The sequence below is a fragment of the Columba livia genome, chromosome 4 (genome assembly GCF_036013475.1).
Source record: "Columba livia isolate bColLiv1 breed racing homer chromosome 4, bColLiv1.pat.W.v2, whole genome shotgun sequence".
Classification (NCBI taxonomy): domain Eukaryota; kingdom Metazoa; phylum Chordata; class Aves; order Columbiformes; family Columbidae; genus Columba; species Columba livia.
The window spans coordinates 30,383,890-30,407,304 of NC_088605.1; the positions used below are offsets into that span (position 1 = coordinate 30,383,890).

At 35.4% G+C, this 23,415-nt stretch overlaps 1 protein-coding gene across 7 annotated transcripts in view; it reads right to left on the reverse strand.

Annotated features, from left to right (window-relative positions):
* Positions 1–10,968: 10,968 nt before the first annotated feature.
* SGCZ (sarcoglycan zeta) overlaps positions 10,969–23,415 on the reverse strand; it is a 464,819-nt gene continuing 452,372 nt past the window's right edge. For 2 of the 7 annotated variants that reach the window (XM_065061002.1, XM_065061005.1), the window contains 2 exons: positions 22,618–22,753; positions 10,969–22,482 (listed from right to left, as the gene is read on the reverse strand). In XM_065061002.1, coding sequence (XP_064917074.1) covers positions 22,361–22,482; positions 22,618–22,753 — 258 coding nt within the window. In that variant the 3' untranslated portion in view covers positions 10,969–22,360. Of the gene's footprint in view, positions 22,754–23,415 lie in introns of all 7 variants that reach the window. The other 5 variants (XR_010472224.1, XR_010472222.1, XM_065061006.1 and 2 more) reach the window with 5 other exon arrangements.

Here is a 23,415-nt window from a genome sequence, read left to right on the forward strand (position 1 = left end):
AGGTTGATTTACATTACTGTACCTTTCCATAAAAAAAAAATCAAAAATCCAAACTATCCAAACAACCTACTTGGCACGTTCTGTCAGCAGCATTCCCAGAAGAGGTTAACACAGCCCTCTTCACATTTCAATCAACCTGCTATTATCAAAACACCTTCTCTGAAGTCTCTCTTTCAGTTTCTTCCAAAAGTTTATTCAGTGTACAGACTCTTCTTAACAAAGGTTTCTAAAGCCAGAAGTTTTCCACCTTTGTTGATCCTTAACCAGCAGTTGTATCAATTGCTCTATCCACCAGGCTGTTCTCTTCCTCTCATTGTTGCTGTGCTGTGAAAGGCAAACATGGGGTAATAGAGACTGATTATTTTCTTCTGAGTGTCTGAATTCACTGAAAAAGGACCTTCTGAATACTTCAGTGAACTCTCTTGATAATTTTCAAGAGACATTTTGCTGTTTTCCCCCTCTATGTTTGAGAGGATTGCTAGTTTAGCTAAAAGTTACATAAAAAGTTACATAAAATGCAGTTTGTCTGCTGCCATAGAAAAGCCCTTGATTTCCTCTATATTTGCCCTTACAGCTTAGCATATCTCAAACAAAGAAAAACATTACCCTGTGAACTAATAATTTTAGATGTCTCATACTCCTTTATTATTTATATAATATTAGAGGCAGGCATGAGGCTTTAAATATAAATATAAATTAAAAATAACCTCAGCTTTGAAAGCATACATTCAAACATTCAAATTGCACATTCTTTTTTATAGAAATAATATCCCAAGTATGAAGGCTGGATATGAATTCTGGAGGCTAGCATAAGTAACAGTAAAAACTAACTTAATAATGGCGGTTCTTCACAGGCACACCTGTAGCCTGACCTGTTTATATCAAAAACATCTCATGCTGATGAGTGCATCTCCCTCAGACAAAAGTTGTATCTATCATGCTGTGACAGATCTGAGCCGCTCTGGATTGAGTTACAAATACTGCATATTGGTAAACACTTTGGGATGTTTACAGTGTGAATACGTTGAGATACCTCAGCTAAGAGGTCTATGAAACAGGTGGGATGCAAAAAAAAAAAAAAACCAAAAACCAATAGCTTAAGAAATACCAGAGGACAAAGTCAGAAGCATTGCCTGAGAGAAGTATGGCTCAGCTTCTTCATTATATAATGCATACCCAGAGTAAGTGTAAATCAGAAACCAGAACAATCACAAATCTACACAATAGACTTGAAAGAATCCTGGTTCCTATTTCTAGAGAAAGTTGTGTGAGAAACCAAACATGCGTGTGGAGTTTGGTATGCAGAGGCAATGAAAATACAATAAGTGAGACAATGAGAAGTATTTTCATAAGGTACAGGTAATTTTTTTTCTTCACCATGATACAGCTTTAAATGTTTCCTTCTTCTGCAAAGTGAATAAAGCAAAGTTATTTGCAGTATGGAATAACAAAGACCACAAAGGAAAGAGGTGGAATCATTTGTCTTCAACAGCTATTCTCTATACGAGATTCCAAACATCTTCCTTATGGGGACACAAGAGCAGAAGAATAACAAATTTGTTTTCTGAACATATGATTGCACAGCTCTGTCATCTGAAAGTTTCTCTCAGACCTCAGGAGTCAATTACACTACCATCAGAATAATTTGTTAACTTGAAGCCAGGCAAACAACATATATGTTTAATACATAAAATGTAAAGTATTTAAGGTCAAAAATGGGGGAAGGAATAGTGATATGGATATTAGGATTCATAATCCTGAAAAGTTAATATCCTTAGCTGTATAAATCAGGGAAGTGCCAAATACAGCCAAAACACTGGTATGCTGTTGTGTTGAGTCAAGGTACGTATCCATCTACTGAGGCCAGACCTAAAGCCATTCTAGACCTTCTAGAAAGGTATCACCCAACCTGAGTAAAAAACCTGAAAACATACATCATCCTTTTAGTTGATGACAGAATGTCAACTTTCCAAAATTAAAAGTATGATAGAGGAATCTTTAGAGAAGACAGGAATGGACCAATTACTGGACCAATGTAGAAAACAGAAAACTCTCAATTAACTTCGGTTGTTTAAACAAAAAGAGAAGGTAGAAAAATGACTAATCTCAATGTGATAATGGAAATTGATCGAAAAATGCTTTTTACTAGCAGTCAAGATTAAAACAATATGTGGAACTACAATTCAGACTAGAATTAAGGTACATTTCAAGTAGAAATATTCATTAAACACTGGTAAAATTTGCTAGGTACTGTGATGGCAATGTAGATTTGAAATCAGGATAGCTTTTTCCTCCTAAAGATATAGCCTGCTTGAAGAGAAATCAACTTCAGCAAAACCTAGTCTGACACCCTTCATTGACAATGACTACTTTCTTCTGCCTCTGTAAGTGACAAACATTAACTTCAGCTTTGTCAACTGAGAAATCTAAAGATCACATTATCTCTGTATAGCAATTGGTAATAATAGTTTGGCACTAAATATTAAGGAAGATGAAAGTCCAAAACACTTCCTAAAATGCTCTGAAATACTGACACATTGCATGAAGAAAGACAACTGCAAAAAGAAATAGATGTACACATATTTATACTTTCCTTGTTAATGTCCTTATTAAGCATTTCACTTTTGCCCTTAAAATTTAATTTCAGATATAGGAAAGTAGCATTGTGTGATAAAATCAGCGAGTACTGAAGATAGATTTGAGGGAGTAAAGTTAAGTAGCATATAGACCTTAAACAGCATTTCAGAATTGGCTCTAAAATTTCCTTGGGAAAGATAATAACGTGAGTTAGTTACTAATCTCTAATGACTGTGATTATCACCTTCGGGAATGCTGAAATATCACAATAACAGGAACATTATAAGATCTCATATGGAGAAAACCCCACAAACATTATAGTGAATGAGGAGAGACCAGTGAAGGATTACTAAAAAAAGTTCATATCCGTGTCTGTAGAGCATGAAAAAGACAGAGATGCAGTGGAAAAAAAAAAAAAAAAGTGGATTAAGACCTTCAAAGGTGAAGAGCTCTAAGAAGGATTTGGAGAAATTAAGGACCATTAATGAAGCAATCAAAAAGGTTCTTAAAGAAGTTCATAATTGGAAAACAACATTTTAGACAGATTTGGGGAGAGATGAATTAAGAGAATGAGAGATTCATATTTTTCATCATGAAACACAGAAGATTTAACAGAAATGTAAATACTGGAAGAAAAAAAATAGACAGTTGTGCTTTTTCTTTTTCTCCCTTTATAATGTACAAATCTTGAATGTCATCTCAGGCAAGTTGAAGAATAATAATGCTAAATAATGGCAGAAAAACACTACAAATATATTAAGGTGAATACTCACAATGAGAAATTTAATTTGAGTTACTGACTATGCATTAGCAAAGAGATGGATGGATAAATATTTTAAGTCTACAATGCAGGGAAAGGCCCAAGGCAAAGCTGGAGTTTGAGGAGTTACTAGTACAGAGGTTGTAATCAAAGATTTTACAGAACACAATGTAAACAGTAAGGAAAAAACAGTGGCCCATGGGAAAAAATATTATATAGAGAGTTTCAGTGTGACTCATCATCAAGCAATGCCCATGATAGATTTATATCAACAAATTGTGCATATTGATGCACAACCTAGAAAACACACATTTGAATGCAGGGCTAATTCTTATTTGCACAGAGTATTTGCACTGTATTGATTGTGGAGGAAAATCAAATAAACAGTTATAGAGGGCTACATCAAATATGCTCAGACTCTGCACTATCTACTGTGTGTTTCTACAATTTTAGATGCCTCATTCTGATGCCTTCCTGCCAGTGCAATTGATGTACAAGGTAAACAATCTTGGACGATGACTTGCATTTTGTCTAGCATATTTTGACAGTGGTTGAATACAACAACCAACCAACTATTGTACTTAGCAGATGATCCTGTTCAGAGTTATCTTTTCATACCTACACGTAAGCCACTTGAGAAGTGAAGTGTAGGCATTTTTACAAGGAGACACGTTGGCCAATGTACAGAACACACAAATAAGCATATTTTTTTTGTCTCTCCGTAACATTAAAAGATTAGCGTAATAGTATTTCTAACACATTTCTGCCACAACAGAACATCAAGGCTATTACAAGGTAATAGAGTTTTGTGAGTACACGTTTCCTAGATATGGGAATTGGAGATACACAGTCCTGTCAGGTATCAGACATTCTTTTGCCTAACCCCCTGAGTGACAGCTTGATTTGATTGATATGTCTTGAATTCCCATTACAGCTAAGAATGTCAAATTGCAACCAACTCTGTATGCAGCTGGTAACTCTCTTTATTCAGTTCTGTTAAGATAAAACTGAAGTTTAGAGATTTTCTATCACATAATAATTAGTATGTAGAATCTGAATATTTCACATGCTTGTCTTGTTGAGATAAAACACAATGAGAGCAAAGCAAACTAAGTGACTAAGAACAATGCAATCCCAACTGAAGATTTTCTGTGTGCTTAGGAAGCTTATATTAAGCACAAAGAACAATCTGCAAAATTTTACCCAAGATAGAAACAATGGTAAAAAAAGGTTTAAGACAAGGAACTCACAATTCACCTTTTTGACTACTTGGAATCTGATATCCCACTGACAGATTATTTGAATTATATATAAATACACACATATATATTCCATACGTTGGTGCAGTATCTCTGCACTGTAATGTAAGCAAGTGTGTTTAACACTCCTTGTTCCTCATTATTAATTACTTAAGTATTTTGATGTTTATTATAACCTTGGGAAATTTAAAGTCAACATGATGTAATTCATCCTTCAGATAATTTTTTTCTTCATATTCTTCCATCTAAAATGTGTAATTCCACTTAAATTACCAGCCAGGGTCATTCCAGGGTGACAAACTCATCTGCTACAACTAGACTTGTCTTCTATCCAGAATCTAAGCAAAACTTTTACAGAATGCAGGCTCTCAGCGACACCTCCAAGGCCTTTCTCCTAGCTTTGCAAAATATTGACATTCCTTGTACAAAGGTATATTTTTCAGCATTTTGAAAGTTTTTCATACCTCCACAAGGCTGGAGTACTGAAGTCTGAAACACCGCACATACTAAAATTACACCACTAACCTCAACAAATACAAAAGGCATCCTTTCTCATGAGACCTTGCTTCAACTAGTCAAAATTGTTTGTGGAGAAATTAATTAATTCTAATAAATTACCATGGCCTAACAGATTATTGCGTGCTCCAGATGCCCACATAGTCTTGACACCTCTTGCTATTACATCTGTTCTACAGAGGAGTCTCTGGGATGAACAAGATATAAAAACCTGTGTCTTAATAAATTCAGCTTTGATTCAGATCATCCAAGAATTCAAGCAGTGCAGGCCATGATCCCATAACTAATCACTCTCTCCAGCTGTAAGACCTTTATCAGCCTTCACTAGCTTACTTCCAAAAACCCACCATGTTGTCACCTCTTTAGTAGCTCCCATTAAAAGTTTCATCTCTGTCCCACATTTCTGATTTATTTTAAGACAATGCTTTATTCTGCTTCTGGGAATCAGGAAACCAAACTTAGCTGTCCAGGATAGACCTCATGCCATGAAATCAGAAGCAGCTGCAAACAATTACCTTACTTTTATCTAACATGGGTTCCAAAATCAATTTTCCCTAAATTACTGATATTAGTTACACTCATTAAGTTGATAGAACTAAACAAACTCAAACAGTTTATACCTGCTGAAGAATAATAATCTCTGAAAGCTCCTTCCTGAATGCTGAAAACTGTGAGAGGTATAATATTGGGTGATTCATCTAACTTCCAAGTCCACTACTTGGATTTTGTTTTGTGGCAGCTTCATGAATGGGATACCTTCCTTATCAGGTTACTAGGAGTTAGTGTTATGGATACTCTGGTTTAAATTGCTTTTAAAAACAGACCTCTGTCATGAAAACAAGAAGAAATAAAGGAAACCTAGTTTGGGTAGTTATATGAAATACACAGTTAATAAACTAAGCAGTTAATAAAAATGAAACATCTGCTTTGAAAGAAAAATAGAGAAGAAGGGAGGAAAAAAAAAGTCAGACTAATGTTAGGTAAGTCATTAGATGCCTTATAATCATTCCTACAGGAAGTGATAGGTGACTAAATTTCCAGTAAAATCAAGAATATGGACCAAACCACATGAGAAAAATATATGAGCATTACAGAAATACTAATTTTCACAAATCTCATAACTGTTGCTGGTTATTTTTTTCCCAGTTCTCAAGCCTCATTTAGACACAAGATTCACCTTTAAAGAAATAAAGAAGCTAGACTTGATACTAACAATATAGGTTTGTAGTGGGTTTTGTTTGGTTGGTTGGTGTTTTGGTTTTTTTGTGTGTGTTTTTTTTTTTTGTTGTTGGTTTGGCTTTTTTTAGTTTTTAGTTTTCCTTTTTTTCTTCTTCCTTCCCTCCCTCTCTCCCAATACAATGATAAAAAGACCTGGGAAATAAGTGCCTGTCAAACAAGTTCATGCTGCAAAGAACTTCAGAAGACTTAGACCTTGATGTACCAACCCACAAAGGTAGCAGCATCACAGTTTCCTGAATGATCACCTAACTATGTACCAGCCCAATACTAGTGGAACTACCCATAAAGAATAGAAGAGAATCCATTCTCTGCATAAAGACTTCTCACCTAGGCTGCTGTTTTCACCCATTGTAGGGGATTGGTGGCATGCGGACGTTAGTTCATTAAGGTCAATGATTCATTTTACAGAGTCCAGTAAACAGCCACATTAATGAAATTTTTTGGCTGATACCCCATCATAGCTGGCATAATAAACAGCTGACTAAAGTATTTCAATGTTCAGTGAACAATGATAGAAGTGTCTATTAAGGGTATGCAGCTATGCCAAATACAATCATATATAATCAGCTGCACCAGAAAAGCCTGTCAACACTTTGGAAAATATCATCAGTCAGATGATGCTTTTGCTACAAGTGGCAGCTGTTGTGCTCTGGAGTGTAGACAATTAGACACAAATATACGCCTTGGGCTATTTGTAGCACTCAAGCATGGTATTAGCTGACACCTGTTAAACTGTAATCCCTATATTTTGGATACTGAACCATCGTAATTATTAAAAATACAATTTAAGATATCTAAAGACCTGAGATTTCATAAATAGTGGCAAGCATAACAACAATACCTCATGTATTTCTGAACTTTATTTTAGGAGAAGCTCTTTAAAACAGTTCGCAAATGGTCAGGCTACATAAAATCAGAAGCTTCTTACAAAATTCATAGATACCAAGTACCAAATGCATCTACATGTATTGCACTGTGTGCTACAGTGTCAATTTTTAGGTCTAATTACTGAAGCAGGAATATTGCAAATAGGTAATAGCAGGTAATATTGCAACTAAGGGCACATACATTTTGTGGAGAAGAAATATCAACTACGTGAACTGGAGAATCAGAAAAAATCCCGCATGTAAGTTTATGAAGAAATTGAGCACACATCTTTGCCTGTGGCATAAATATTTATAGATGCGGTGAGTTATTATTGGATTTTGCTTTACTTGACTATCTCTGGATTTTGCTTCGTATCACTACATCTGGCAATAATGTTGACTACAGTAGCACCCCCTGATTTTCTCTGAAGCAACAAATTTTTATTGTAATAAGGAAATAAACCAGAGGTTTATCAAATTATTACATATGTAAAAATGAACAATGGCAGATATCCTTTAAAAACACCAATAACAGGAAGTTATTGAAAGAGTCAAAAAAGTCTTCATCAACCTAGAAAAATAACATGGCCAAACAAGTCAGGATAAATTATGAAAGCATATATGAATGTTTGCATATCATACTCAAATTCTTAAACTCAAAGTCTGTTCATCATTGATTGAAAACAAACAATGTCAATTGTTATCATATTCATCGATAAGGCAGGCATGGAAAAAGCAGATACACTTAAATTCTTGACTTGTAAAAATCATGACAAAAGTTTCTGACCACTTTTTTCTCCTCTGTTTCTTATAAATATTCTTGCCAAGTACAAAAGAGGAAGAGCTTTTGCATAAAATCTAGTTACATAAGATATTAAAAACATGGCTCCCAAGGTACTATAAACACTTAATGCCTTAATTTTGTTAAGAGCTCTTCAGGTGTTAATTGAAAATCTACTACCCCTTGGTTTTCTATTTTTAAAGCACAATAGGAGGCACCACGTTGACACCACTAGAAAAACATCATTCTTCCCTTTAAAGAATATGATGCTTCACTCTTCTGAATGTTTGTTTTTTAGTTTAATCTAATTTTCTTGAATTGTTTAGATCTTTTAGATAATTCAAAATAGTTCTTAAGACTAGATCCAAGGCATTAGGGAAAAAAAAAAACCTAGTCTTAAGCACTGCACATTATTTTAGTTCTCTGAATTAGGTTAATGTGCATAGTGTAGGCAATACAAACTCACTTACTGATGTTTATACTGATCACTTAGCCATTAACCCTGTGAGCAGTCCCATAACACTAACTGAAGATGTTATCTAACAGAGGTCTCAAATGGAGCAGTCACCAGCCACAGGGCACCTGCTGGTAGACATTTCCCTTCCCTCCAGAGGTACTTACCGCACTGTTCCACATGTGACACTAATGGTATGAAGCATGTCTTGATGCAAAACTCAGCAACAAAAGCCAGCACAAGAAGCCTGGGGACTTGATCAGGAATTATAGCTGAATCTAGTCAGGAAGGCAGGAGCCTCCAGCTGCAACAACTCCAAGCACTGACTACCAAACAAGCAACCAGCAGGCTCTTCTGGGGTCTTATATAGCATTTGAACACCTTTTGACCTTTATGGGATTTGTTAGGCAAGAACATAGGGTGGACTGTTAAGGGTTGGAAGCCTTTGCTCTACAGATAATGGATAGTCAAGGAGACAAACCTTCTGTGAGATTGATGGGGCTAGAAACCACACTGGATCAACCAGTATACAAGTGCTTAGTCAGGCACTTGGAAAGTGAAAAATTCAGCAAGCTGCTCAAAATACAAAATTTACTCTGATTTCCCCTAAGTATCCCTCAATATTCTCCAAGTGTAACATTTTTTAAAAACTCCCTTAACCCTACGACAAAAGAAAATCCTGTCTTATCTTGCTGAATTTTCAGAGAGCAACGTAATTTATATGCCGGTTGAATATGTGTGACACCTTTTATTGCAATAAACTTTTTAAGAATATGAGGATAAGCAAACTAAAATTAGAAAAGTAATTACTAGGAAAGGAGGAACCAGAAGTTTTTTAAAGCTAAATTTTGCTGAACTATAAAATAGTAAAAAAAAAAAACCCTAAACATTCTGTTTCAGTGCTTTAGTTTTAAAACATATTTAGAAAAGGAGAGTAAAAGGTCCAAACAATGTTCTGAGACCATATTTTTCTTGCTTTCTAGCAAAACTCCATTCATGTGCTTTGGGGAGGGTGGTTACATGCAGCTGTAGAACCTCTGGGACCTTGGAGTGTGCATGACCCTTGTCAGGAGAGATGAACAATGCCAGAGGAACAGGTGTACCCTTTGCAGCGACACTTTGATGGTAATAGATTTTTAAAATCCTCAGTGGTCCTATTAAGGCTGCACTTTAATCGAAATGGAGCCAGTCTGCTGGCACTGAAAATTAAAAAGGTTGTAGAAGAGTATTTATCCTAGAAGCTGGGTGAAAGCCAACAGGCATATAAGAGCACCTGGTTCAGACTGATGTGACCCCTGAGAGGATGTGGTTAATGTTCAGTGTGTCCCTGAAAGGCCAGGAGGGAATAAACATCACAATCACAATAAATAGACAAACCATACTGCTAACCAGGCAGGGTGACTGGCATGTCCAATGTCAAACAGTGGAGTAAGGGCAAAATTTACAAGTGCTTCTGTGCCAGGACTACAAGCCTAATGCAGAGGATGGGGCAGGTAGGCTCTTCACTGCTGATGGCACTCGGGATATTCCCACACTCAATGAATCCTCTGTGGTAGATAGATCAGAGGGGCTAGATCACTGGATAATACATTTAGAAGTATTAAACCAGATAAATTAGGTGTTATTGAGTGAGCATGACTGGGTGGGATTTATCTGAGTGCTCTGGAGCATTTTAAGAAGAAACTGAAGAGAAGACTCTGACTTTTAAGTATGAAGGGACTCTGGAAAAGGCTGAAGGGGATATGTTTAATGTTTACAGTGGTGAATAAGGTGGTTGTAGAGCTATTATTCACCAAATAGTTGCATCAGGGGAGGTTCAGACTTGACATTAGGATACATTTATTTACCAAGAGAGCACTCAAACACTGGATCAGGCTTCCTAGAGAAGTGGTTGATGCTTCAACCCTGTCAGGCATTTGGACAATGAGCTTAATAACATGCTTTAACTTTTGGTCATCCTTGAAGTGGTTGGGCAGTCAGATTAGGTGATCATAGTAGGTCTCTTCCAATGGAAACAATCTATTCTGTTCTGTTCTAAATCCCACAATATCAGAACCAAGGGCACTTGGTGAAATTATTTGAAGATCAGTTTAAAGCAGACGAAAGAAAGCTCTTATTCGAGCAGCGGGTAATGAACATTTGGAACTTGTTGCCACAGAAGGCAGCTGTGTGAGCAGCTCTGAAAAAGGATTACAGGAACTCATGGACCACAGACCCATAAATCAATACCCCAGGGACAAGGTTGGGAATATAACTGTGGATACTAGGGGAGTCTGTGTGGAATTGGCCAGACTCCCATGCTGTACCTAAACACCATCCTCTGCTGCGACTGCCAGAGAGTACATGGTCTGACCTGGACTTGGACATTGGTTAGCCTAAGTGCACCGCTTGAGTGTTTTCTCCACAGCCCACAGAGGTCCAATAGGAATGCTAACAAGAGTGATATCAAAGGTGTTTTATTCAAAGGATGATTTGGATCATTTAATATGGAATTATTACAAGATATTTAAACTTGGTTTATAAAATGAAACATTACTTCCATGTGTTATTTTATTAAACTTGAGAAGGTTAGGCCATTAATCTGGAGAACTTTTACAATCTTAGTATTTACTAGAGATTCTTACAGAAAGGATCCTAATGAGATAGAAGACTAATGGGTAGAAAAAGAGAAGGCATGAGCAGAGTAATCACCATGATTGAAAACACACAACTAAAAATCTTTTTCAGGAAATTCTTCTCCCTAGAGTACAGCTGACAGTCATTTCTTACACAGCTGATAGCCAGATCTTCCCATACAAAATCTTATATTACAGAGCTGACATTTTCATGGAGGCAAGGCTGTGAAACCTGTTATTTACTTCCTCTTCTCCCTTCTACCATACCATGATTACTGATTATTTTAGATGTAAAGAAAACTCCATTTTCCATTTGTCTGAGCTATCCTGTGTCCCGTGATAATAAATAGGGCAGTCATGCAGCTCAGTAGCTTGTTACAATTTACAAACCAATTTCTTGTTTGTTTTTTAAATCCCTCTCCAAGACTTCGGTGTTGTGGAACAGCTGGCAATATACTGTGGCCATCTGCACTACCTTCATCTCTTGAGAATTTAAATTGATTTTCTTCAGCCTAGCATGTGGAGTTTAGGGGTGTTCATTGCCTGATGATGTGCATTCACACCATCCAATGTGTCTGGGAAGACTATTTTAGTATGAGAGCATCAGGATGAGCAAACTGCACTGCAAGAGATGAATTGTGGAATCAAGCTGCTTTTGTCCTTTATGTGCAGGTTAAAGGTTTTATCCATGTTTCAAAGCCTCAAATACAGACCATTCCTAGAGCTGTGTATGTGAAACATAGCCAAACACCACCAATTTGCTTTGTTGATTAATGGCACTTATCCTCAAAGACATGGTAGAGTATGTTCATGTAATGTCAGCAGGGCTTTTTAGGACCTGCAGAAAATACTTTCAACATAATAGATGCTGATATAATTCAAATAAAAAGTAAAAATGGGTATGATGCAGACAAACAGTGGTGCATCAAAGTCACACACAGATCTGAAAGTGGAAATATTGATTAATGTATCTTTTCAACTAAACTAAGTGAATCACTGTAGAATATTCAGAAGAGTCTTTCACTTTTGTTATTTTATAGTAAGTAATTTTTAGATCTGCAGGGTACTGAATTACTTTGCTTGATTTATGGAGACTGATCCAGCATAATATTTTATCATGCTCCTAACTTCAAACTTCAGAACTTCTATTAAGTTTACTGGAGTGACTCACATAGTTAAATACATATTCAGAGCTTTGAAGGAGCTTAACCTAAATGTTAAGTATAGTGACAAAACTGCATTCAGGATAAATAAATCCAGAGGATAAGCTGATATGCATTAAATAATAGAGCAAAAATGTATGCACCCTGCACAAAAAAAAGTGTTGCAAACATCAAAAAGTATATCGCACTCATACAAAGGATATGTGAGACAATGCCAACCAACATAAAATACGAAAATTAGCATACAGCTGAACTAATTTTCTAGATTAATTATGTTAATCGAAAAGTTCAATAAATTGAAGGTGCACATTTCACAGAAGTTTATATTAAGAATTTTATTTACATGTATTTAAAAATTGATATAACTTTTCATACTCACAACATGATAATACATTATATAGTTCTAAAAGGGAATAATACACCATTTAGAATTTTTTCTTTGGAATGTAAATACTTTGTCACCACAATAGTCTGACCGAAGTGATATTTGCTAGGCAAAATGTACAGTGTCAAATTTAATTAAATGTTTGCTTGTTAGGTTTCCTAAAAATAGATAGGAAAATTGCCTAAATTGACTGAAATTATACTGTTCTGTAAAATGTGAGACAATGGGATTTAAATGTATTTTTCCCTTTCAGTTCTCAGAAACATATGGCCATTAATAAAGTTTTGTGGTTTAGATATATAATTTAAATCTCTTAAAAAGTACATAATGTACTGTAGTTAAATTAAAAGATAAACCTTACATTATATTAAAGCCATGCAAGATTTTGGAAACTGGAGGTAAATAAACAAATCATTTTAGGAAGCAGCTCCAGTAATCTGATTACTCCTGTGGTGACTTGCTCACAAAAATATGCTAACATGCATGAGAAGAGATGTTTATTATCACAGCACTGTAGAAAGGACTGGTACAATGTTCTAGAGATTCCCAAAGATAAATGGAAGTACCAATAATTTAATATCAGATTTTTAGTAGGTCTACTGTAGTCCAGAACTTTATGTTAGAAAACATGAAGACAAGGTGGCAAAAGTCACCATAGAGAATTAAATACCCTTATGTAAAATTTGCACAGCATATGATCTAATTTATAACTAGAGATATAAGCTATATCTTTACAAAGTGACATGAGGACACATCTGGGCTCTAAAACTGTAAAATGTGATGTGGGTAGACATAAATGTAGTTTGTGTTCGAAAAAGAAAAAAGAAACCCAACACAAATGAAACCTTTTACCAGCCCAATACTTTAGCTGGTGAATCAACCTTTCATAACACAAGAAAGCTGCTGTTGTTTCTGAAATACTTGTAAGTAGGCCTGTTTTCCTATATATTTTTACATATACGTATCTATTTCTTGGCTGCTGTGAAAGAAATCACAATACAAGTCAGTGCTTGTTCCTAGGTGCCGTTTAAAACAAAAAACAAACAAACAAACAAACAAAAGAAAATACCTCACTGTTCAGACTCTTACCTCAAAAAACCGCTCTCAAAACAAAACAAAAAATCACACAAACCCGTGGGCTATACTTCATTTTTGAGTTCGCACACCATCTATTTTCTATTTATATTGTTATAGGCTAATGTAAGACTTCGTGCCTTCCCTCTTCTTCAAGGACTGCCCTTTTCTACACATAGCCTTCTGTCTTCTATTTAGCTTCCACAGCCATACAGGATCCACAGCTGTGCCTCTCATCATGGCCAGAGTAGCAACAGAAGTTTTCTGATATTGCCTGTACCATTCTTGTGAGTACCACTTTTCTGTTCTTGGAAATTATTTCTGAATCAATGGTATCTCAAAACTTTTCCTCTGCTTCCTGTGCTTTAGGCATGCCATATTTGATGAAGCCAGAGAGGTAAAGAGAAATTTTAACACCAAATTACTGTCTTCTCCTTTGAGCTGTAAACCTCTTTTAATACCCCTCTCTGTCTCTTTTTTACATGCCCTTATTCTCTTTCCATGGTCTTTCTCTGTTTAATATTTTGTTTATATGTTCCCTCTCTCTCCCTGCATTTCTCTCCACTGTAGCAGTAATGATCATCTCCAGCAATAACCCACTACCTGCAGCCATGAGTACTGTCAGTTTTAGTAGCTGCCATCAGATTTTTCTCTCCCCTTTACACTTAAAAATAGGGATTACAGAAAGTCTAAAGATAGACTCTGTGACAAAACTCAAGCTCAAACCCCAGTGGTAAGGATTAATTTCCTTAATTTAACTCCCCTGTGGAGGAGGGAATGGAACCAGCCTGGTCTGCAGCATCTCTTTAGAAATGAAATCAGGAATATCAAATCTATTGCTTCCAGAAGCACTGCAGGTCCCTCACCACAAGGAGAAAACTGAGCTGAAATATGAAAAGGCAGTGACAATATATGTTTTTACCATTTCCTTTTATGTCTCATCTTGGACATCTCATAAGTTGTTAATTTGCTTTTGACATATGAGCAAAGACTGGACGATCATTTATCATTTAGAGCTCTCCATGTGTCGGAGTGAAAGTGGTACCTGTAGTTGGAGGTGGGAACAATTTTCAGAGAGAAAATTATACTAAAGTTAATGATGTATTTTAGAAATACAGTGTGAAAAAGTCACGAGATTTTTTTTTTTTTTTTTGCACAAACTTCTAATGAACACTTAAAACCTAACCCAAAGACAAGGAATTTTTCACCATTTCCTAGTTTAGTGACTGTTTTTTTCACTCAAAAAAAAAAAAAAAAAAATCCAGATCTCAACTATATTTCAATTGTGTGTTGTTGCAACGTGGCTGGTTTGGATTTACTACCTATGCATCTCTGTCCTACCCATTCCTATACAGATCAAAACCAACTGCCTTTCTGTCTGTCTGTCCATCCAAGGCTAGTGTAATGCCATGTCTTATTCACCCTGGAAGCATGGAGCTGGAAAGCATCCTGACTGTTGCCTTCACAACATCAAACTGCTGTAGGAGAACCTTCCTCCTCACATGAGTACATGCCCCCACACCTTGTTCAGTTCCGCTATAGCGTGGAAGATGGTATCACAGCTGCTTCTACTACTACTAATACACAGATACTGTATCTCCTTTGTCAGCAGTAGCTCCCAATCTCCCAAAGATCACACAAACCAATAATGAGCTCAGTGAAAAATGTAACAGCGTAGGATAGTTTGCATATTTATTTTCCAATATTTTAAATAAATTAATTGAATAAAAATTTATGAGAAATTCAAATTTATTGAGAAGTTTATAGTCCAAAACCTTTCACTATTTATTCTACTAAGTCAGACTAAAATTGATATTTACCTGTGTTTCTTTTCCTCCTTACATAACTTTTGTTTTCACAAAGCAAATAATCTTCCTCTTTGGTAGAAACTTCCCCTTTGATACAGTTCCAGTATGTTACACAGGAAGAAGTCTGATAAAGAGACTTAGATAAATCTTTCTGTTGTCTATTCTTTTGTTATTTGGGAAGAGAGGAGAAGGCTAAGGGAGAGAACTGAAACAGCTGAAAAAGAGTGTGTGGGAGATAATGGGGGGGATTTCACTTTCACTAAATGCTGTAGCGTTTGGGACAAGAAAACTGAGTAAACATCATCTAGAAAGAAAACAATGATGCATATTTTTTCAGAATACTTCTGAATCATATGCTTAGAAATAGATTATTGTGCTAGAAAGCAGATTTCTTAGCAGTGAAGAATGACTGTATGCAAGCTCTCAACCATGAAGCACAGAAAACAAAATGCCTTGCCTTCAGGAATGCTTCCCTAATGCCTAAGTCTAATTCTTCACTGTTCTCTAGATGATGCTGGAAGCTGCCTTTCTCCCTCACAGGTCTCACCAACAAGGAGTTATACACGTGATTAAAAGACACCTCTCCTTCTCAGGTCAAGTAATTCATTAAACGAACTTGATTAAGCCAAAAGCTTTTTTTTAAATATAAATGACTCTCAGTGCTTAAACACAACAGAATGTGAGGCACTGGAAGAGCTGGACACTCCTTAGAAGGGTCAACTGGCCTAAAAGATTTAAGTTTTCCCAAAAGGGAGAGAAATTTTCTAATTTCATCTTTTTTTTTTTTTTCCTCAGGTAAGGAGGCTAAACTTATTTGTGGTATATGTAATATTTTCTCTAGTCAGATCAGATGGACAATATATGCTTTTACTTTGCGCTTGTGAAACTTTTCCTTGGCCTGGCCTGTAAAAGAACAGTATTGGTTCAAGATCAAATACTACTGAATAAAATGGCTAAGAGTAATTTTTCTTGCTTTATCAGCTATCATGTTTTAGTCACTTGATGTTTACCAGGATGTACTTTACTGAAAGTTCTTTACAACTGTTGCTCTTGTACAGAAATTATAATTTTTGTAGGCATGATGTAGCCAGCTACTGTGGATATTGCTAAAATTGCAGCACGGCATCAAGGAGCTCAGTGCAAACAAAGCACTGAAATCCTCAATCTGCCTTTTATCAAAGGCTGTGCTGTTAGCGTGACTGATGCTTACCAGTTTAACCATAGAAAGGATTTCTTTACATTGATGACATCACTGCAAGGCCTTTTCCATGACCGTCTAATTGTCATAGAAGTCAAGTGGCTTGTAAATTGGTGTAGTTTAAACATAAACGCACAGCTTATGCTTATTCTGGCAAGATACAAAGGATCTTGAGTGTTGAGTAGATGAGATGCAGCACTGTTATTTTAAATTTAATAATGCTGATGTAAAAATAAAACCTACACTTCTTTAAAATTGTTTTTTCTTAACCCATGTATTGCATTTAAATGCAGTGATTTGTGTTTTTTTTTTTTTTTTTTTAAATAAAACTCTAGCGTAATGTGTGTGAGGATAAAAAGTGAAAAACAAAATAAAGCTATTATCGTATGGCTAATGTAGACATAGGTAAGGAAAAGCATACTAACAAAAAAATCTATCAAATTAAAATATACAGAAAAACTGAAAATTTCTCATCAGTTATCCTACATCTTCCTCTCACTCTTAGAAAGGCAGAAAGTTTCCTGCTTGATTATTCTTGAAATGGGTTCTGATATGTTTCCTATTCTATGTATCACATTTATTTATGGTTATATATTAGAACCAGATGAAAATGCTAAGGCCAAATGAAAGTACTACAGGAGAGATTTCAAACTGACTGTGTTAACTACATGCTTTAAAAGATCTAGCTTTTCAAGAAAAAGCAATTTCCAACTTCCAAAACCTTGCTATAATTTTCATAAAACAAAAAGTCCAAGGAAAATAAAATAAAAAATCTTAAAGGTTCAATGTACTGTTTTTGAATAACTATCTACAATTATAAGACAGACAGTCCATTAAATAGAAAAACAATTTGTTTTACATAAAGCAAGAGAGTACAAAAGCACAGCTTTTGTAATTTTGGTAATATTGCAGTTTTACAAATATATTGCATAGAATGTATAAGAAAATAGTTCCCATCTTTTTTTTTTTTTGTATATTTATATACACAAGAAAATAATTAACATGAAGATTACAAAACGAAAATGGTTAGCAGACCTTTACTGAGTACTGACTGAAACAATATGACACTCAAACTTCGAACCAACTTACATATGCATTACAGTGAATCAGCTGATAACAAATCCATAGTCTAATGTTTTGGGGGTTTTATGTTTTATTTTTATTTAGACAATGTCTTAGAATCTAAAAAAACCTATAAAAAATAATACATGGTGTTAGCAACTGCATGTCTTAACCATCCTTCATTAAATCCTTCTAGACATTTACAGCTGTAACTTCAATCCAGACTTAATAGCCCTCTGCATCTAAAATAGTTCAAAGTGAATCCCATTATCCAGTTAAGCCACTCTTTTGCAAGCAAAATAGTACAACTTCAGTTGAAACAAGCAATGTCTTGGCATATTTTGGAATACATACTCTTTCATTTTCTTAGGAATACCAAAAGATCATTGTATGCATGAACAGTAATGTAATTGCACCACACTGACAAAGGAATTTAAACCCTGGAAAAAAAAAAAGTGAACAATTTACAGCTCAAAATGCTGCACAAATCTAAACTATGTTAAAATTTCATGTTGTAATTACAACTTGTTATCTCTTCATTCCAACAGAATTAGTAGAAGCAGCAGTGTCATAGTGTTAGATATAATAGAAGTGTCAGTCTTTGGTCTTATCACTTAACCAATGAATGAACTGCGATAGAAAACCATACAGCTTACAGTGCTCTGAGAGGTTGGCTGATATTTTTATTTTTCTTTTTTTTTAAACAAGAAAGAGACAGTATCCTATAATATCATGACACAGATATTTTTACAGAAGATAAATCCATTGTCTATATTAAATACATGTAGCTAATAAGGTCTTTTCATATATTTTGTTTTTCTCATAAGGATGGCCCTGAAGAAGCCAAACAGCTACAATATCATCATTCTCATACAAACATTCTACTACAAAAAGAAGCTTTATTTGATACATGTATCAATATAGTATTAAAAATCTCAGAGGAATATTTTAGACACTGACTTCTTTTCAAATTGCGCTAATATTAATGCTTAAAAAGAGTTGAAACTCTTGTCTTAACCAGAATAAGACATGACACCTCTTTTCTAAAATACACAATCAAAATATTCGTTCAGATAAGCACTCTACCTAGAGAAAAATTAGCTGGGACTTAATCATAACCTGAATGTTAGATATTATAAATGGCCAACAAAGACTGAATTAACTTGCAGGCAGGACCAGGAATCTATGAGGAAGGTGACAAAAGGAATCTGAAATTTTCCTATGCCTTTGCACACAAAGACCTCAACATTACAAAACCAACATTGAAATATCACAGCTATAGCTCCACATTTTAATATGGTATTTGCTCTGAGATCTTTTAGTTTCCTTCCATCTGAAATGACATTGCAGGATTATGCCATTTTTCTGATATTTTTGGGTTGCACTATAAATGGAAAATCTCTGCTATTGAGGTTTTTACTATTGCCAGCTCCAAACATTCAAAACCACTGAGTTTGTTTCTCCTTCCACTCAGGAATTAGGACGTGGCTTACAGATTATTGGTCTTTACATTTTTTAGTTCTCTAAACATGCTGAAATCACTTTTCCAATACTCTCTGAAATAATGTGGGCTAGAAATATCCCTTAAAATGAAAACTGAGATTTTCCACCTTCTTACAGTTTTCAGTGGATTTCAAGTAAAACATCAATATTATGAAACTCACCAGAATATTAAGACATTATGAGAACTCATTATGCTACCTCATAGGTTGCTGAAGCTCTCAAATACTCTCTACTTCAGACTGAATGGAAAATCCTGACAGTGCGGAGCTATGCGGACTTACTGGCTTGCTTTTGTTGAGTCCAATATGCCATTTGCACCTCTGCCTTGAATTTTCTTCATACAAAGTAACAAATTATTCCAGCCTTGCTATTAAAATGAAACTAGTAACAAAAGGTGTGGTTTTGGTTTTTGGTATGTGTGTTTTGTTTGCTTTTTTCTACCTGCCTATCCCACCCAAGTTTGTGCAAAATTTATAAAGGTTGGGTGTTTCCATCCAGTGGGCAGAAACCTTTTTCATACCTATTACAGTTACATAATCAGAGAGGTGAAGATCAAACAAACAAGAAATTCTCAATGGAAAATAGTTGACCAAGAATCTCCAAGCCATTCTGTGGGTTTACTTGAGGAGGAAAAAAGAAATCTTAGTCTACTTGTGTGCAGTTTGTAAGAAGCCACAGTTTAATTTACCAAATAGATTGGTCACTATAATGTTTGTTCATCTTTTAAGCAACCAGTGTATGTAGGTGTGCACAAATAGTGAATACATATAGTTGTGTCCTCATACAGATCTATATACATTTTCTCCTGGAATACTATTTGTCCACATGACTTTCACACTACCATTCTATTATTTGTGTGCATAAGAAAAAGACGGCTATTTCCCTACAGTTTTAAGTGTATATTGTATGGCTACACTTTCTTATATTTTATTATCGTCTTCTTTGCCATTTGTGTCTCTTTCTGTCCGTCTTAGGAAAAGTCCTCAGGCTTCTAATATATTTTCTTGCAATATTTTCTAATATATTTTCTTTTCAAGTGGAAGAATAAAATTCTCAAAGAAATAACAAATCTTCTATTAACAGCCTTCTTCAGAAGAGACAAAATAATCAATTTAAAATCTTCGTTTAACTGGTAGAAATAGCAAAAATAGAATTCTTGCTATGGGGTGAAATTCACGCCTCTGAAGAGAACCAAAGGAAAGGCAAGCACCAGTCAAGCCGTGGACACGTCTTGTGCTGGTCTTCTGCATAGGAGTGAATTTCACCTGAAGTGAAACCAAAATCAACCTTATTAGGTGGCAATAAAATATTAATGTAATCACAGTATTAGTTTTCTTGTTTCATTTTTTTTTTTTTCTCTAAGAAAAAAGCTATTGCGTAGAAATACCCAACTTGCACTCTCTGCCCTTACTTCAGCGTTAGCTTAGAATCATAGAACAGTTTGAATTGGAAAGGACCTTCAAAAGTCATCTAGTCCAACCCCCCTGCAATGACCATGGACATTTTCAACTAGATCAAGTTGCTCAGAGCCCCGTCCAGCCTGGCCTTGAATGCCTCCAGGGATGGAGCATCCACTACCTCTCTAGGCAACCTCTTCAGTGTTTCACCACCCTCACAGTAAAAAAATTTCTTCCTCATGTCTGGCCTGCATCTCCCCTTCTTTAGTTTTGAACCAATACCCCTTGTCCTATTGTAACAGGCCCTGGTAAAAAGTCTGTCCCTATCTTTCTTAGAGGCTCCTGTTAAGTGCCTTGCAAAAGCTGTCATTGCATGGGAGATTTCACTTACATTCAGAACCCTCTAAAGCTATGTGCTAGGTAATGTACTTTAAAGGACAGAATTAAAAAGCACACTTACCTCATGTAATCAAGCCATCTTCCACAATAGGAAACATTTTTATACTGTTTTACAGTCCTGGGTTCTGCAAGTTTCAAGATACTTTTGTTAATCAATGTTGTGATAAATTTACTAGCAGCATACCAAAGCATTTTTAATGAGATTTCAATTACCAATCAAGCCAAACAATTATGGACATTGATACAAGAAAGAAATCGCACATCAAACTTGGAAAAAAGGAATTCAGTAGTGAGACTAGAATGCACATGGAGCTGCATAATTTAAACACAGACCTGATGAAGTCAATATAATATCAATGTACTTTTTAATATTAAATGTCATTTAATATGTGTTTTTATATATATTGCTATTACTTTGAAGACCTTAGAACCAGATGATAAACAAAACAGAACAATGAATGTGAATGTCACACCAGTTATTAGTGCGTTGCTTCTCAGCATTACACATTTCATTAGTAGTAACATTTGTACTGTGTTCAAATGGCAGCAGTTAGACATAGCTAGAAGATGGACAAGATGTACCTTTGAAGGTTTTCTTGTTTTAGAATTTGCCAATTATAAACACCTTGTGAAGAGCAATAAACTGATCAACAATCATGTCATCAGTATTTCCCTCTTCACCCTGTTCTTCTTTCCCAGAAACTGTATGTTCTATTTAATCCAATCACTTCACATGTAGTAGCCACGAAAATACTGTATAAGGCCAACAAGAGCAGATGTTTTTCAACTCTGAAAGGTAATATTGCTGAGCACTTGCAAAATTCACCTAGTGTACAAAACCCTAGACTTCATAGACAAAGAGTAACAACACACTTTTAAAGAAAGCAAACTCAGGGAAGGATTCTGTCTCTTTTTGTGTTAAAAACCATGTACTTAATTTAATTGTTTAGTAAAGCAAGCATCACACAATGCTTCAAAATTTTAAAATTCAGGGATAAAAGTTTACATCCAGAGAGATGAATGGAAAATTGTGCTTTCAGACAGTAAAGTTATTTATCATACAGGGGGAACCGATTCATCTCATCATCAGATTCTGGGCGAATTTGTTTATGTACTGTATATATATATATATATATATATATATGTGCAGTTCACATCCAGGTCCTGCAAAAATCTAAAACTATGTGCTTCACTTCATGTAGCAAAGGCACCTGTGTTATTCTCCCTTATGGACAAAAGATGATCTTATGTTCCAGGTTTCCTGATGAAGAATACATTGATTTCTGAATATCTCACTCCCATCTCTACGTTGAGTGGCAACACAAACCACAAGAGAAGGCAGCGCTGTATTCCTGCTTACACTGGAAAAAGTTGCTCTGCAGGCCATTTGAAGCGTTGAACTTGTCACAAGGGAAACCGAGCAGAACTGTGAAGCAGAGGGACAGTAACGAAAGGCTATTCTGGTGTGAGGATAAATTGGAGTCATTCTAGCTCCACAAGCAGATGTTGCTACTGGATTGACATGTGGAGCTTGCTCCTGCTGGGGACAGGTAAAGTTTACCATTGGGACAGACGCAGAGCTCATAGATAGTCTGGCGAGGAGCTGAAGAGCTGGGTGAGGAGGAGGAAGAAGAGGAGGAGGAAAACGAACCCACTGGTAGATTTCCCAGGCGGATTGTATCTGCATTTAAAAATATCTACACAGAGCAAAAAAAGGAAAAAAAAAAAAAAAGTGTAAGTAAACTTCTTTCAGCATCGTGACATATTTTAAAGATGCGTTCTGAGGCAGAGTCTGAGTTTTTTAGAAATATTTTTTAAAATCATAAATATATTATTAGAAATATTACAAAGGCTATTAGAAATACATAGAAATACATAGCAGTAATAATTCTTTTTAGAAATAAAAAAGCTGACATTTCTTACATTTCTTGTTTTTCAACTCAGTCTAGTTACACACCCATTAACACTCATTACTACAGTATGCAAATACTTCACCTGACGTGTTTATTCAAATACAAGCAGTGTCATACAAAAACATTTTTACAATAGTCTTCGACAGTTTCCATTTTCACTAGTACATTTTATGATTAAAATTTATTCATTTATGGCAGTAGCATATTCTTGCTCTGCAAGAATTTGTATTTTAATAAGTGTGAAGTGATATTAAAGCACATTCCCCGGTGTGTTGCTGTAAGCAGCTGGAAATACGCGCTGAACTGTGTTAAATTGTAGGGGCTTAACAATAGCTACATCCAAAGAATAATTAAATAAGAGTACAAAGTCATATGCACAAAATAAAGAGCTTATTTGACCTAAGTTAAGAGGAGAAAAAAAATCAGGTTAAATTCTTATTAACAAG